We start from the raw sequence: 18,042 nt of genomic DNA, 5'->3' as shown, positions 1-18,042 counted from the left end.
CGTCTTGATTCGGTAACAATGTCCGCCTGTCTCTCTGTCCATATATTCCTGTATTCAAGGTACACGTCATACTTGTTGTCTGATTGTCATACATTTTTGCACATTTCGCTTTTTATACCCTCCACCATAAGATGGGGTATATACTAATTTCGTCATTCTGTTTGTAACTACTCGAAATATTCGTCTGAGACCCCATAAAGTATATATATTCTTGATCGTCGCGACATTTTATGTCGTTCTAGCCATGTCCGTCCGTTTGTCCGTCCGTCCGTCTGTCTGTCGAAAGCACGCTAACTTCCGAAGGAGTAAAGCTAGCCGCTTGAAATTTTGCACAAATACTTCTTATTAGTTAGGTCGGTTGGTATTGTAAACGGGCCATATCGGTCCATGTTTTGATATAGCTGCCATATAAACCGATCTTGGGTCTTGACTTTTTGAGCCTCTAGAGTGCGCAATTCTTATTCGATTAGAATGAAATTTGCACGACGTGTTTTGTTATGATAACTAACAACTGTGCCAAGTATGGTTCAAACCGGTCGATAACCTGATATAGCTGCCATATAAACCGATCCTGGGTCTTGACTTCTTGAGCCTCTAGAGTGCGCAATTCTTATCCGATTGGAATGAAATTTCGCACGACGTGTTTTGTCATAATATCCAACAACTGTGCCAAGAATGGTTCAAATCGGTCCATAACCTCATATAGCTGTCATATAAACCGATCTTGGGTCTTGACTTCTCGAGCCTCTAGAGGGCGCAATTCTTATCCGATTTGAATGAATTTTGGCACGACGTGTTTTGTTATGATATCCAACAACTGTGCCAAGTATGGTTCAAATCGGTTCATAACCTGATATAGCTGTCATATAAACCGATCTGGGATCTTGACTTCTTAAGCCTCTAGAGGTCGCAATTATTATCCGATTTGCCTGAAATTTTTTACGACGGATTCTCTTATGACCATCAACATACGTGGTTATCATGGTCTGAATCAGTCTATAGCCCGATACAGCTCCCATATAAATCGATCTCTCTATTTAAGTTCTTGAACCCCCAAAGGGCGCAATTCTTATTCGAATTGGCTGACATTTTACACAGGTCTCCAACATGTAATTTAATTGTGGTCCAAACCGGACCATATCTCGATATCGCTCTAATAGCAGAGCAAATCTTTTCTTATATCCTGTTTTGCCTAATAAGAGATGCCGGGAAAAGAACTCGTCAAATGCGATCCATGGTGGTGGGTATATAAGATTCGGCCCGGCCGAACTTAGCACGCTTTTACTTGTTTTGGTTCAAAGACAAACGCTATTGATTTAGCTTTTTTATACCCTCCACCATAGGATGGGGGTATACTAATTTCGTCGTTTGTAACTACTCGAAATATTCGTCTGAGACACCATGAAGTATATATATTCTTGATCGTCGCGATATTTTATGTCGATCTAGCCATATCCGTCCGTCCGTCTGTCTGTTGAAAGCACGCTAACTTCCGAAGGAGTAAAGCTAGCCGCTTGAAATTTTGCACAAATACTTCTTTTTAGTGTAGGTCGGTTGGAATTGTAAATGGGCCATATCGGTCCATGTTTTGATATAGCTGCCATGTAAACCGATCTTGTGTCTTGATTTCTTGAGCCTCTAGAGTGCGCAATTCTTATCCGATTGAAATGAAATTTTGCACGGCGTGCTTTGTTATGATATCCAACAATTGTAACAAGTATGGTTTTAATCGGTCGATAACCTGATTTAACTGCCATATAAACCGATCTTGGGTCTTAACTTCGTGAGCCTCTAGAGTGCGCAATTCTTATCCGATTGCAATGAAATTTTGCACGACGTGTTTTGTTGTGATATCCAACAACTGTGCCAAGTATGGTTCAAATCGTTCCATAACCTGATATAGCTGTCATATAAACCGATCTTGGGTCTTGACTTCTTGAGCCTCTAGAGGGCGCAATTCTTATCCGATTTGATTGAATTTTTGCACGTAGTATTTTGTTATGATATCCAACAACTGTGCCCAGTATGGTTCAAATCGTTCCATAATCTGATATAGCTGTCATATAAACAGATCTAGGGACTTAATTTCTTGAGCTTCTAGAGGGCGCAATTCCTATCTGATTAGGCTGAAATTTTGCATGACGTATTTTATTCTTTCTTTCAACAACTGTGTCAAATAAGGTTCAAATCGGTTCATAACCCTATATAGCTGCCATATAAACCGATCTGGGATCTTGACTTCTTGAGCCTCTAGAGGTCGCAATTATTATCCGATTTGCTAAAATTTTGTACGACGGATCCTCTCATGACTATAAGCATACGTTTTTATTATGGTCTCTATCGGTCTATAGCCCGATACAGCTCCCATATAAATCGATCTTTCCATTTTACTTCTTGAGCAATTCTTATTCGAATTGGCTGACATTTTACACAGGTCTCCAACACATAATTTAATTGTGGTCCAAACCGGACCATAACTTGATATCGCTGTAATGGCAGAGCAAATCTTTTCTTATATCCTGTTTTGCCTAAGAAGAGATGCCGGGAAAAGAACTCGACAAATGCGATCCATGGTGGAGGGTATATAAGATTCGGCCGAACTTAGCACGCTTTTACTTGTTAGATATAGCTCCATATAGAAGGGTTGCCTTGTATATTTCGGGATTAGTGAACATAAAAAATATGTAAATAATCGAAAATAGCTTTATTCTTTTTTTAAAATATTCCCAATTACGATCTATACTTTTTGCAAGTCTTTGAAACAATTGCCGAAGCACATTTGCCACTGTGATTGAGGATCTCCCAAACTGGCATTCTGAACGCATCAACCGCTTCTTCAGGTATCGAAAAGCGTTGACTCTCTCATTTTCTTTTTTATGTACGGGAATAATAAGAAGGGCTATACGGAGGATGACTCATCAAGTCGATATTGGACATTTTGAGTGCTCAAACATGCAGTTGTTTGGTATTATTGGAGCAATTCTTCCGACCAATCGACACGAGTCTTTTTTTGAGCGATTGACAAATTGTGTGGAATCCAACGCGAACAATTTTTTTGGCGATTAAATGTTCATGCAATATTGAATGTATGCTGGTCCCACTAAAGCCTAAGTTAGTCGCAATCATGCGATAGGTCACATGACGTTCTGGCCATATCAGTTGGCGCACATCATCAATGGTTTTTGGGACAACAACTGATTTTGGACGACCTCAACGAAATTCGTTTTGAAGTGAATTAAATTCATCAATGCACTGCTGTTGAGTACATCCACGTCGAACGTTGTAAAAAATAATCGCACGAAAATGTTCACGATTTAATTCCATTTTTTGGGCGAGATGAATCTAGAAGTTACTGTAAACAACAACGACAACAACAACAACTGGTATATAAAAACGTTCTAAGTACGTATAACCTCAAAAATGTCAAGCTTTACGATAGAGCTGTCAGTTGGCAGCTTGCAACACAAGGGTTGTCCAATCCAGGAATATAAAAGGCAACCATCGCATAACTTCCTTCCGATATGGCCTTTTAAGGCTGTAGTTGCGACAATTTTGGTCCCATCTTCCCATCGGTCCAGATTTAGATATAGCTCCCATATATCTTTCATCCAATAGTCTGCTGAAAATAGCAAACACTGGCTGCTGACTTTAAGTAGTTAATTTTGCTGCTATTACACTATTAGTTCTGCTATTAGAGCAGTAGTTCTGTAATTTCCGAATAGCGGGTTTAACGTTGAAAAGTTTGTTGTTTGCTGAAAATGAGTGCTGCTAAGTTATGAAGGGGATGTTAGAAGAAGTAATAAAATACAAATGTAAATGTGTGTCTCATGTAAATCTGTGTCTAAGAGCGTTTGTCGAATGATAGCAATCTCCGATGGTGAGATGTAAAAATGACGTAGTGAATTGTTTTTTACACTGGTGAGAAAAAAAATTGATTTTGCTATGCCAATCGACCAATTTTCTTTACACTGACAAATTTTAACGTTAGTCAAAAATCACAAATATTTTCCATTACTGCTAGCAGTTATATTGCAAATGCGTTGCAATATAACTCCAATGTTGCAATATGGAGATATTTTAATTCTTGCTTTGGAAAAAAGGAAAGTACGGTGAGTAAGACAAGTAATGTTATTTTAAAGGCATCTCTATTAATTATTTCCTAATTTTAGGAAGTTTTGTACATGCAACCTTATTTAGGAACCATTACTTCAATGAAAAATTAATGCAATTACAATTTTGCTTCTATTTTTATACCCTCCAACGTAAGATGGGGGTATACTAATTTCGTCATTCTGCTTGTAACTACTCGAAATATTCGCCTGAGACCCCATAAAGTATATATATTCTCGATCGTCGCGACATTTTATGTCGATCTAGCCATGTCCGTCCGTCTGTCGAAAGCACGCTAACTTCCGAAGGAGTAAAGCTAGCCGCTTTAAATTTTGCATAAATACTTCTTATAAGTGTAGGTCGGTTGGTATTGTAAATGGGCCATATGGGTCCATGTTTTGATACAGCTGCCTTGAGCCTCTAAAGTGCACAATTCTTATCCGATTGGGACGAAATTTTGCACGACGTGTTTTGTTATGATATCCAACAACTGTGCCAAGTATAGCCCAAATCGGTCAATAACCTGATATAGCTGCCATATCAACCGATCTTGGGTCTTGATTTCTTAAGCCTCTAGAGTGAGCAATTCTTATCCGATTGGAATGAAATTTTGCACGACGTGTTTTGTTCTGATATCCAACAACTGTGCCAAGTATGGTTCAAATCGGTTCATAACTTGATATAGCTGCCATATAAACCGATCTGGGATCTTGACTTCATAAGCCTCTAGAGGTCGCAATTATTATCCGATTTGTCTGAAATTTTGTACGACGGATCCTCTCATGACCGTCAACATACGTGTTTATTATGGTCTGAATCGGTCTATAGCCCGATACAGCTCCCATATAAATCGATCTCTCTATTTTACTTCTTGAGCCTCCAAAGGACGCAATTCTTATTCGAATTGGATGACATTTTACATAGGTCTCCAACATATAATTTAATTGTGGTCCAAACCAGACCATATCTTCATAACGCTCTAATGGCAGAGCAAATCTTTTCTTATATCCTGCTTTGCCTAAGAAGAGATGCCGGGAAAAGAACTCGACAAATGCGATCCATGGTGGGGGGGTATATAAGATTCGGCCCGGCTGAACTTAGCACGCTTTTACTTTTTTGTTTGAAATATCTTTTTCGTGGCCAGGAACTAAGCGTTTACAGGAACATGGAACTATATTTGATAAGTATGTTTATTATTATTTAAGGTCAGTTGTCTGAATATAAAGCATTTTTAACATTGCGCTTAACGTTTTAAATGTAAATTTTTCAAAATGTTTTAGTATTATTTCTTAGAGAAAACAAAAACACAAAACACAAAAATGCTATCTACGGCCTTAAGAGAAATGACTGTTGCTAGGTATCATTTGTTTATATACCATAGAAAAGTCGACAAGATAAATTTTAATTTGCAGTCTAATTAATCAGCAGGAACCTTTCCAAATCCCTTCATGACAAAAGGCAATGTATTTTACGCAACGTTTTTTCAATGCCATATAATATGCATGGTTGGCATATTTCTAAGACCAGACAAAATATCTTAGTCAAAACGAGAAAACAATTTGCACTTTACGCTTCATTCATATTCTATGCAAAGGTTCCTTTTTGTCCAAATTGGCTAGGCATCTTGTGATTCAAAGCACGCGTTCTTATGTATGCATGTCTACATTTATGAATGAGATATGAGAACAATCAGACCAGCCGTTTGGCAGAAAGTAAAACCTTCTTCTTAGAAATCGTTGCTTGACCATTGGGTGGGAAGTTTAACTCCTTGAGCCGCATTGACTTTCGCTAGAGGTAGTTGATGAATTGATGAGAAAGGTTACATTTCACATGGGTCAGTTTTAACAATTTGTTTTTCTATGGACTTTTCGAGCACGTTCTCCCTTTCACACTTGTCGTCAGCAATAACAGTTTTCGTTTCATTCAATATTTACTCCCTTAACAAAATCATAAAATTGACTAAATTGTTAATGAAGAATATTCGTTTGTTATCAAAAGTATACTTAGGGACGACGAAGGACCTTCCCTTCTTAGTGGAATCCTTTCTAGATTCAACATTCCAGAAGTAACACCACACTTTATGATGTGACCGACCATACGGTCATATATTTACAGTCATTTGTTTGAGTTGGTCGAGGATTTTTCCTTCTTCTTTATTTACTTTTTTTTATCGTAAAAGTAGGGTAGAGGCGGAAAAGCAAGCCAGTAAAATACAACATAACAACCCATACATAAATACACACATAATCAAAGCTGAACTTGTGCCCTTACATCTGCAATTACATTTTGGGAGGAATACAAGTTCGTCTGCTTGAGTAGTAATTTCATTCAAACGGTCATCTTAGCTCACAATAAAAAGGTCTTGTTGCTCCAAATCAGGAATGTAAATGTGCAACTTTTAACATGGACATCATAAGAAATATGCATTAATTTTGTCATGTTTTTTTTTGTTATAAGCTCAACTAAAAATGTTGTCAAATAAATACAATGCTGACCCTATAACTGAGACGAGAATTTCATTAATAATTGTGTTCATGTAAAAAGAAACTGATGTTGGCGATTTCTTATATATTGAACTAATCTATTCAAAAAAAATTAAAGTTAATATTTTCCATTATCAATATCCAGGGCTTGCAAAGAAATCTGTTTTAATCGAACTTTGCCTTCACATCCAAAAAACTTATTGAAAAAGTTGCCTATGAAATGTTTTCTACAAGTAGGTTAGGTAAGGTTGAAAAGAGGATATGGATATAAATCGGCCCCATGCCACTATGGAAATACACCTAAGCCAGTAATTGTCTAGTTTTGCACACTTAATAATAACAAGAACAAGTAAAAGCGTGCTAAGTTCGGCCGGGTCGAATCTTATATACCCTCCACCATGGATCGCATTTGTCGAGTTATTTTCCCGGCATCTCTTCTTAGGCAAAAAAATGATATAAGAAAAGATTTGCTCTGCTATTAGAGCGATATCAAGATATGGTCTTGTTTGGACCACAATTAAATTATATGTTGGAGACCGGTGTAAAATGTCAGCCAATTCGAATAAGAATTGCGCCCTTTGTGGGCTCAAGAAGTAAAATAGAGAGATCGATTTATATGGGAGCTGTATCGGGCTATATACCGATTCAGGCCATAATAAACACGTATGTGAATGGTCATGAGAGAATCCGTCGTACAAAATTTCAAGCAAATCGGATAATAATTGCGACCTCTAGAGGCTCAAGAAGTCAAGATCCCAGATCGGTTTATATGGCAGCTATATCAGGTTATGAACCGATTTGAACCATATTTGGCACAGATGTTGGATATCATAACAAAATACTACGTGCCAAAATTCATTCAAATTGGATAAGAATTGCGCTTCTAGAGGCTCAAGAAGTCAAGACCCAAGATCGGTTTATATGGTAGCTATATCAGGTTATGAACCGATTTGAACCATACTTAGCACAGTTGTTGGATATCATAACACAACTCGTCGCGCAAAATTTCATCCCAATCGGATAAGAATTGCGCACTCTAGAGGCTCAAGAAGTCAAGACCCAAGATCGGTTTATATGGCAGCTATATCAAAACATGGACCGATATGGCCCATTTACAATACCAACCGACCTACACTAATAAGAAGTATTTCTGCAAAATTTCAAGCGGCTAGCTTTACTCCTTCGGAAGTTAGCGTGCTTTCGACAGACAGACGGACGGACGGACATGGCTAGATCGACATAAAATTTCACGACGATCAAGAATATATATACTTTATGGGGTCTCAGACGAATATTTCGAGTAGTTACAATCAGAATGACGAAATTAGCATACCCCCCATCTTATGGTGGAGGGTATAAAAAGAGTGCTAAGTTCGGCCGGGCCGAATCTTATATACCCTCCACCATGGATCGCATTTGTCGAGTTCTTTTCCCGGCATCTCTTCTTTGGCAAAAAAGGATATAAGAAAAGAGTTGCTCTGCTATTAAAACGATATCAAGATATGGTCCGGTATGGTATGGTATGGACCAATTCGTATAAGAATTGCGCCCATTGGGGCTCACGAAGTAAAATAGAGAGAACGATTTATATGGGATCTGTATCGGGCTATAGACCGATTCAGACCATAATAAACACGTTTGTTGATGGTCATGAGAGGATCCGTCGTACAAAATATCGGATAATAATTGCGACCTCTAGGGGTCAAGAAGTCAAGATCCCAGATCGGTATATATGGCAGCTATATCAGGTTATGAACCGATTTGAATCTTATTTGACACAGTTGTTGGATATCATAACGAAATACTTCGTGCAAAAATTCATTCAAATCGGATAAGAATTGTGCCCTCTAGAGGCTCAAGATGTCAAGACCCAAGATCGGTTTATATGGCAGCTATATCAGGTTATGGACCGATTTCAACCATACTTGGCACAGTTGTTGGATATCATAACAAAATACTACGTGCAAAAATTCATTCCATTCGGATAAGAATTGCGCCCTCTAGAGGCTCAAGAAATCAAGACCCAAGATCGGTTTATATGGCAGCTATTTCAGGTTATGGACCGATTTAAACCATACTTGGCACAGTTGTTGGATATCATAACGAAATACTTCGTGCAAAAATTCATTCCATTCGGATAAGAATTGCTCCCTCTAGAGGCTCAAGAAGTCAAGACCCAAGATCGGTTTATATGGCAGTTATATCAGGTTATGAACCGACTTGTATTTTATTTGACATAGTGGTTGAAAGTAAAAATAAAATACGTCATGCAAAATTTCAGCCAAATCGTATAGGAATTGCGCCCTCTAGAAGCTCAAGAAGTCAAATCCCCAGATCTGTTTATATGACAGCTATATCAGGTTATGAACCGATTTCAACCATACTTGGCACAGTTGTTGGATATCATAACGAAATACTTCGGGGAAAAAATTCATTCAAATCGGATAAGAATTGTGTCCTCTAGAGGCTCAAGAAGTCAAGACCCAAGATCGGTTTATATGGCAGCTATATCAAAACATGGACCGATATGGCCCATTTACAATACCAACCGACCTACACTAATAAGAAGTATTTGTGCAAAATTTCGAGCGGCTAGCTTTACTCCTTCGGAAGTTAGCGTGCTTTCGACAGACAGACGGACGGACGGACGGACATGGCTAGATCGACATAAAATGACACGACGATCAAGAATATATATACTTTATGGGGTCTCAGACGAATATTTCGAGTAGTTACAATCAGAATGACGAAATAAGTATACCCCCCATTTTATGGTGGAGGGTATAAAAATTAAAGTTAATATTTTCCATTATCAATATCCAGGGCTTGCAAAGTAAATCTGTTTTAATCGAACTTTGCCTTCACATCCAAAAAACTTATTGAAAACGTTGCCTTAGAAATGTTTTCTACAAATAGGTTAGGTAAGGTTGAATAGAGGGTACGGATATAAATCGGCCCCATGCCACTATGGAAATACACCTAAGCCAGTAATTGTCTAGTTTTGCACACTTAATAATAACAAGTAAAAGCGTTCTAAGTTCGGCCGGGCCGAATCTAATATACCCTCCACCATTGATCGCATTTGTCGAGTTCTTTTCCCGGCATCTCTTCTTAGGCAAAAAGGATGTAAGAAAAGATTTGCTCTGCTATTAGAGTGATATCAAGATTTGGTCCGGTTTGGACCACAATTATATTATATGTTGGAGACCTGTGTAAAATGTCAGCCAATTCGACTAAGAATTGCGCCCTATGGGGGCTCAAGAATAAAATAGAGAGATCGATTTATATGGGAGCTGTATTGGGCTATAGACCGATTCAGACCATTATAAACACGTATGTTGATGGTCATGAGAGGATCCGTCGTACAAAATTTCAGACAAATCGGATAATAATTGCGACTTCTAGAGGCTTAAGAAGTCAAGATCCCTGATCGGTTTATATGGCAGCTATATCAGGTTATGAGCCGATATGAACCTTATTTGATACAGTTGTTGAAAGTTATAATAAAATACGTCATGCAAAATTTCAACCAAATCGGATAGGAATTGCGCCCTCTAGAAGCTCAAAAAGTCAAGTCCCCAGATCTGTTTATATGACAGCTATATCAGGTTATAGACCGATTTGAACTATACTTGGCACAGTTGTTGAATATCATTACGAAATACTTTGTGCAAAAATTCAATCAAATCGGATAAGAAATGCGTCCTCTAGAAGCTCAAAAAGTCAAGTCCCCAGATCTGTTTATATGACAGCTATATCAGGTTATTAACCGATTTAAACCATACTTGGCACAGTTGTTGAATATCATAACGAAATACTTTGTGCAAAAATTCAATCAAATCGGATAAGAAATGCGTCCTCTAGAGACTCAAGAAGTCAAGATCCCAAGATCGGTTTATATGACAGCTATATCAGGTTATTGACCGATTTTTACCGTACTTGGCACAGTTGTTGGATATCATAACAAAACACGTCAATCGGATAAGAATTGCGCGCTCTAGAGGCTCAAGAAGTCAAGACCCAGGTTCGGTTTATATGACAGCTATATCAGGTTATTATCTGATTTGAACCATACTTGGCACAGTTGTTGGATATTATAACAAAACACGTCGTGCAAAATTTCATTCTGATCGGATAAGAATTGCACATGCTAGAGGCTCAAGAAGTCAAGACCCAAGATCGATTATATGGCAGCTATATCAGGTTATAGACCGATTTGAACCATACTTGGTAAAATTGTTGAATATCATGACAAACGACGTCGTGCAAAATTTCATTCCAATCGAATAAGAATTGCGCACTATAGAGGCTCAAGAAGTCAAGACCCAAGATCGGTTTAATGGCAGCTATATCAAAACATGGACCGATATGACCAACCGACCTACACTAATAAGAAGTATTTGTGCAAAATTTGAAGTGGCTAGCTTTACTCCAACAGAAGTTAGCGTGCTTTCGACAGACAGACGGGCAGACGGACGGACAGACGAACGGACATGGCTAGATCGACAAAAAATTTCGCGACGATCAAGGATATATATACTTTATGGGGTCTCAGACGAATATTTCGAGTAGTTACAAACATAATGACGAAATTAGTATACCCCCCATCCTATGGTGGAGGGTATAAAAAGTATCTTCGAAAAAAAATCTAAGTCAAGAATTCCGTGCTACTTACAAATTGTTTTCCATATTACGGCCCTTAGTTCATTCATGTCTGGTATTGTATCCCCACCTAAGTGCCAGTGTCTGTTAGCCGAGAAAGCCGGGCAATGGCCACGCCCTCCGCTCGGTCTGCTTCGACCCGAAAGGCTTCGAGATAGCCAAGTTTATTGACGGTAGTCCTCTGGCCCTCACTGCTAAATGGTTTGCTCTTTCATTACCCCTACTCCGCTATGGCGCGGCACCCAAACGATGCGGATCGTGCCATCCTCAGAGAAGATTGTCCATGACCTCACCGTCTTAGTTTATTGCCCTGATGGCCAGTTTACTGTCCGTAAAGATGTTAGCACTGGACGTGCTCACGTTAACACCACACCAGCTCACGCCTTCTGTGATCGCCCGGATCTCCGTCTGCAGGACCTGCAGATAGTTTAGTGAACTGCTATGAGAAAAGAGATCAAGATCAAGGATAAATCAGCAGGTTCAGATAACATTTTGTGTTGGGATAGGCTGAGCGATGAGGACCGCGTCCACTAGGGCACTGGAGACTATTCTAGAACTCCGACTTAGAGTCATACAGTTTTAGTGTGAGGCAGACACAGCCTCTGTTAGACTTAGGGTAATAAGTGAATGGATAGAGAATAAGAGCAGGTGATACAATCGCAGTGTAATCTAGGCGACGCACAGTGGCAGGGTTTGAGTTTTTTCTTTGCAAAAATCATATATTTTAAACTAAATAAAATAATTAGTTTTTTTTTGTGTAAATTTGAAATTGTGAATCATATACCTTTTAGTAGGAAAAGACAATCCTAATAATTTTTTCATTATTCGGAGAATTTAGGAATAGTGGAATTGGAATAGGTTAAGTTAGGTTAAATGGGTCCCCACCAAAAGTGATTTCACTCGGAGGCCAGTTTGGTCCATTTTGGTACCCTAGGGAGAGAAAAAGGGAAGAAAAAGGAAAATGTGCGACCTCGTACTATAGGTTATACGCGAATAAAAATACAAAGACAAAGACAGGAGGAGTGGAGAAAACCCGAGCGGGGAGAACCACCCTTCCCTACGCAAGCACGAACCTACCTACGCCGGAGACTGTGTCACACCCATTTCGGAACCATCCTGTTCCCGCAATAAATCTCAGGAGAGATACCAGAGGTACATTCGCAAGTTCACCCAGATCACAGAAGAAACGGCTCCCCAGAAAGGAGAGCCTACGTCTCTGCAGACCCGGACGGGAACAAAGCAAGTGCTCAATAGTCACCTCCTTATCATCTTGGAACTCCTGCAGAAGTCATTTTGCGGTATCGCCATGCGTGCGCCTATGGCACAGTGTCCGGTTATGACCCCTGCCAAAGTACTGATCGACCTCTTATCGACGGCCAGCAATTCCCTCGTCCTCCTCTGGTCGATGACCGGCCATAGCGCCTTCGCTGTCCGGCAACCATCCACCGTGTCCCACCTCGCCACCGATGCCGCCCTGGCCATCCCCTCTACTGCGTTCAGTAGCTCGACAAATGGCACGTAGGCAATACCGATGACTGGTCCGCCCGGAGCCTACAAACCCCTCCTGATGCACTCATCCGCCATCATTTCTGGAAGCCCATCGTGACAACCTCCTTAGTGACCCTTCCATGATCTCGCTGATCCCTGACAGAAACTTGCCTCGGACCAGCAGCACGACGTCGTCTGCATAAGCGATAATCCCTCGTGATGTCCCCACCGAGACCCATCAGGATTTCATCAATCATGAAGTTTCACACTATCGGAGAGAACACCCCTCCTTGGGACACCTGCCTGTAAAGCATATTATTTGTCCATTGAGAGATTAAGGGGTGAATCCCCGTGCGGTCCAGTGCGGCGACTATCGCCCCGATCTCCACATTATTGAAAGCCCCCTCAATATCCAAGAGGCCGCCAAAGTGTAATCCTTCTGTCGGAGAGACGTCTCTACGTCCTGTACCACCTCGTGGAGGGCCGTCTCCACCGACCTGCCTTTGAGGTATGCGTGTTGTGCCCCACTGAAGTTTTCCGGCGTCAGTCCCCCCTCATCTTCAGGCCAATCTGTCTTTCCAGTGTTTTAAACAAAAACAATGACAGACTAATAGGCCTACAATCATTCGCCGTTCTGTGGTTTATTCTTCCCGCCTTGGAGATAGAGACCACCTTGACTTCCCTTCATGCCATCGGTTTGTAGGACCATGCCAGGCTCGCCCTGAAAGTCTACTCAAGACATGGCAGGGTGGATCCAAGGGATTCCTGCAGCAGTGCCGGGATAATACCGTCAGGACCGGCCGACTTAAATGGCCGGAAAGTGCGGAGCGCCCACGCTATCTTCTCCTCGTCCACGATGTCCCTGATGAGATCATCCGATAAGGCCACAGGTGTCGGTATTGCAATGTCCTGATCGCCGACCTCTTCTTGTCTGCCTGGGATGTGAGCCTCCATCAGGAGTTCCACCGTCTCCTGCCCACTCTCAGTGTAAGTCCCGTCCTCCCTCCTCAGGGAGCTAGACGTGATGGGATCCTCCATTTAATCTAATTTGAATTATATTAAGGTGGTATAAAAGGGTAAATTTATTTTTATTTTCCATCAAATTTGAAAAATAATGAGAAAATGGATATTTTTAAAAAAATAATTTATAATTTAAATAATTCTTTTTTTTTTTTGATAATTCTACATTAATTAAGTACTATCATCCCAATGGTCCGCTTCGCTGTCCCCATTTTTGATACCCCTTTTTACTGTATGACTTCAGAAACCCTAGGTAGTCACTCGGTTTATAAGATTATGAATTTTTGTAATAATTGCGTATAAAATTGCAAAAATTTGTCCCCTTTTGTAAAGAAAGTACCAAATAGTACCAAGAATAACAATACATCGGAAAAAACATTAAGTCGCCCAATATATATGGTCCTGGCATAAATGAATCAAAATTTTGAGTGCTTAAGCTCAATTCGTATAGAAGGTACCATTTTGTGTATTTGAGTAACTAAATGTACGATTTTGAAAAAAAAAAATCTGGTCGCCCAAAATTTATTACCAAGGTGAAGCTATATTCCAATTTTGAGAGCTTATTATCACTCTGTAAATATTTTGTGTTTTAGTACCTAAATGCACAAATTAAAATAAAATCATCTAACAGCCCAATACTTACTGTTAAAGTATACCCGTATCCTATACCTTATATCCGTATCCTAATTTTCTAAGTTTTAGTACCAAAATGTACGATTTTGAATAATCTACTGATCAGCCAAAATTTTGAGATCTTTAGCTGACGGTGTTAAGAAAGTACCATTTTGAACGTTTGAGCACCTAAATATAAGAATAAAAATATCTTCTTTTTAGTTGCCCAATATATATAAATAGTACGTTTTCTTTCACATGTCATATTTTTGTCAATACTGCGATAATGTTTGTTAAAGTGTTTAATTCTAGTTGTCCCCTTTCTCTGTAGGCAAAGATAAAGTATTTGGTATTATTTTGCACTTTTAAGTACCACAATGTATGGATTTTGAATGGATTTAGTCGCCCATTATATATTTCCTAGATGTACCTATATGCCAAATCTCAGACCTCTGGCTCCATCTGTTAAGAAAGTACCAATTAGTACCAAAATGTTGGAGTTGTGAATAGATTATTTAGGCACCCATCATATTCTTGCTAGTTGTACCTGCATGCCAAATTTGAGACCTCTATCTCCATCTGTAAAAAAAGTACCAAATGGTTACACTTTTTGTAACAAATTGTACGAATGGCGAATACATCGTTAAGACACCCATCATATATTTCTTTGATTTACCTACATGCCAAATTTCAGACCTCTATTTATGAAGAAAGTATCAAATCGTACCAATTTTGGTATGAACATCTTTGAATTGTGAAAAAATCATTTAGTCGCCCATCATATATCTCTAAGTTTTACCTGCATGGCATATTTCAGGCCCTTACCTCAATCTGCACAGAAAGTTCCAAATAATACCTAAATGTACGAATTGTTAAAAGATCATCACCCATCCAAGTTATGTCTGTAAAGAAAGTACCAAATGGTAACAACATGTACTATGTTTGAATAGATAATTTAGTTTCACGTCATATTTTTCCAAGCTGTATCTAAATGGCAAATTTTAGACCTTAAGCCCCATCTGTAAAGAAAGTACCAAGTAGTACCAATTGCGGTGCTAAACGCCCATTATCAGAATTATTTTTCATTTTTTCACCAGATGTCATTTAAGCCAAATCTTAAAATTCTACCTCTATTCATCCGCCCTGTACAAAGTTCACCCATTTCGTACATTTTTGGTCATTTTTTTGTGCCTAACTGTACAATTTTCCAAAAACTCTTATAGTCTTCAGAACTCTAGCACAATACGCAAAGAATGTACCAAATGGTACCAATTGCGATACCAATCGTACCATTTCTCCTACTTTCGGCACGATTTTCTAACATTTTTTTTTTCCAAATCCTATTTTTGCCATCCTATTGTGCCCAAACGCCCGGGTTCAAATCCTGCCGGCGAGAACACCTTAAAACATTTTCAGTGGTGGTTACGCCCTCACCAAATGCTGGCAACATTTGTGTGTATTTCAGCCATGTACAACTTCTCAACAAAGAGGTGTCACTTTTCAGTGTCACGCCGCTCAGACTCGGCATAAAACAGGAAGTCTCCTTATCATTAAGCTTAAATTTGCATCGGGCAACACTCAATTGATAATGCGAGAAGTTAGTTTCACTTTAATTTTCATAATGGGATGTTCGGGAAACACTAAACCATCACGATCGTTTTTACTAAGTTATTTAATTTTACACGTCTCCGTTCACTGTAAATTAAATAAGCTGCTTCGTATTATTCAGTACTTTTTGGTACCAAAATGTACAATTTGTGATAAAATCACTTAGTCAGGCGACATATCATTCCTAGTTAAAACTATGTGTTTAATTCTAGAGCTCGTAAAGAAGACACGAAATGGTACCAAATACGGTACTAAACGTAAGTTTCCTCAATTGCGAGTACAGTCGAATCCGCTTTAGCGTAACACGCTTTACTGAAAAATATCGGATTACTGAAAACGACACAAATCCCCGCACTAATTTTCACATCATCTAGTCTTATTCACTTCGCTTTAGTGAATCATCTGTTTACTGAAAATATCGCATTACTGAAAAACAAAAGTGCATCCAAATCTACGTTTTGCATGAAACCTACTTCGCTTTAGTGAAAAAAAAAATAAAATCTTAATTTTTTGGAAATCGATACATAACTTTAGGCTGAAGAAATTTTGCATGTTTGTCCGTTAAAAAATGAATTGACACAATACATATACAGAAATTCTGAATAAACATCTAACAACAAAACGTATACAATGTGTATGCCTTTGTATTGTGTGTTTGTACATATTAAGTTATATTAGTTGGTTTTGAAATGCGAACAGAAGCAGACGTAATTTATGTGTGTCCTATGTTTTTGGCATAATGCTTACAGCAGATATAAAAACGGAATAAATAAAATGTCTGGAACAAAGGTAGAAATAGGAAACAAGTTTAATTATTTACCACAAATTTATTTATTTTATTATTATTGTATATTTTAAATAGAGAAATTCTTCAAAATACATATGCCTGACTATGAAAAAGAAACTTGAAATTATTGAGAAAATTAAAGCAGGAGTGCCGAGAAAGATCATTTATGAACAGTTTGATTGTAGCGCAGCAACATTGCCACAAAAAATAAGAACATTCTTATGACGCATTAGAGGAGGTTCAAATAAGCAAGTAGAAGAGGCTTTACATCTCTGGTTTACAAATATGAGGTCAAAGGAAGCAACAATATCAGGGCCTATTATTATGCAAAAGGCGAAAGACTTGGCTCATATTATGAATATAGATTTTGTACCAACTATAGGGTGGCTAGAGCGTTGGAAGAAAAGAGAAAACATTCACTTTAAAAAGCTGCATGGAGAAAAAAACTCAGCGAATACTGTTGCAGCAAGTGAATGGATTAAGAATATATTGCCCGAGATGTTGAAAAACTACTCGGAAGATGACATATATAATGCAGATGAAACAGCTCTTTTATATAAAGCTCTACCAGGTGGAACTTTAGCAAACAGGTCCGATCAGCCATCAGGCAGCAAAATTTCGAAAGACCGAATCACACTTCTTTTTATAACAAACTCTACGGGAAGTGATAAATACGTCTTCAGTGTTGGCAAATCTTCAAACTCTAGATGCTTTAAAGGAAAGAACTTGCCTGTAAATTATTCTGCTAATAAGAAAGCTTGGATGACAAGTATTTTATGGACAGAAATTATCAAAGAACTTGACTTAAAGTTTCAGAAAAAAACTAAAAACATTCTTTTGTTTATTGACAATGCTGCCTGTCACAAAATATCCGATGACGTTACATTAAAAAACATAAGAATTGAATATTTACCTCCAAACACCACGTCAATTATTCAACCATTGGACCAAGGCATAATAAGATCATTCAAGTGCTTCTATAGAAAGCTTATTATTTCGAAGCAACTTTTACATCTTGAATGCTCTGGCACATTAGAAAACTTTTCAAAGAAAATTGACGTTTTTGAAGCCTTAAGCATGGTAAAAAATGCATGGTCAACTGTAACAACCGAAACAGTTAAAAATTGTTTCCGAAAGGCTGGCTTTGTTACTGGGGAAGTACTGGAAACGGTTGAAGAAGAGGATTCTATATTAAATGAAATCGGAAATGAAATAGAACACTTTATTGAAATAGAGAAGGATTTGGAGTGTTGCGAGGATTTGACTGAAGAA

At 38.6% G+C, this 18,042-nt stretch overlaps 2 protein-coding genes across 2 annotated transcripts in view; one reads left to right on the top strand and one right to left on the bottom strand.

The window, feature by feature from the left end:
* LOC106095000 (uncharacterized) overlaps positions 1 to 18,042 on the bottom strand; it is a 225,911-nt gene that overhangs the window by 106,903 nt on the left and 100,966 nt on the right. The gene's annotated exons all lie outside the window — the stretch shown is intronic.
* LOC131994763 (tigger transposable element-derived protein 6-like) overlaps positions 17,056 to 18,042 on the top strand; it is a 1,236-nt gene continuing 249 nt past the window's right edge. Inside the window, exon 1 of the mRNA XM_059361641.1 lies at positions 17,056 to 18,042. This exon is cut by the window's right edge and continues 249 nt beyond it. Within this exon, the coding sequence (XP_059217624.1) occupies positions 17,056 to 18,042 (987 nt within the window).

The sequence above is a fragment of the Stomoxys calcitrans genome, chromosome 2, assembly GCF_963082655.1.
Source record: "Stomoxys calcitrans chromosome 2, idStoCalc2.1, whole genome shotgun sequence".
In the NCBI taxonomy this organism is placed as follows: domain Eukaryota; kingdom Metazoa; phylum Arthropoda; class Insecta; order Diptera; family Muscidae; genus Stomoxys; species Stomoxys calcitrans.
Note: the sequence above shows the minus strand (reverse complement) of the source record. Positions and strands in the feature narration are given on the sequence as shown.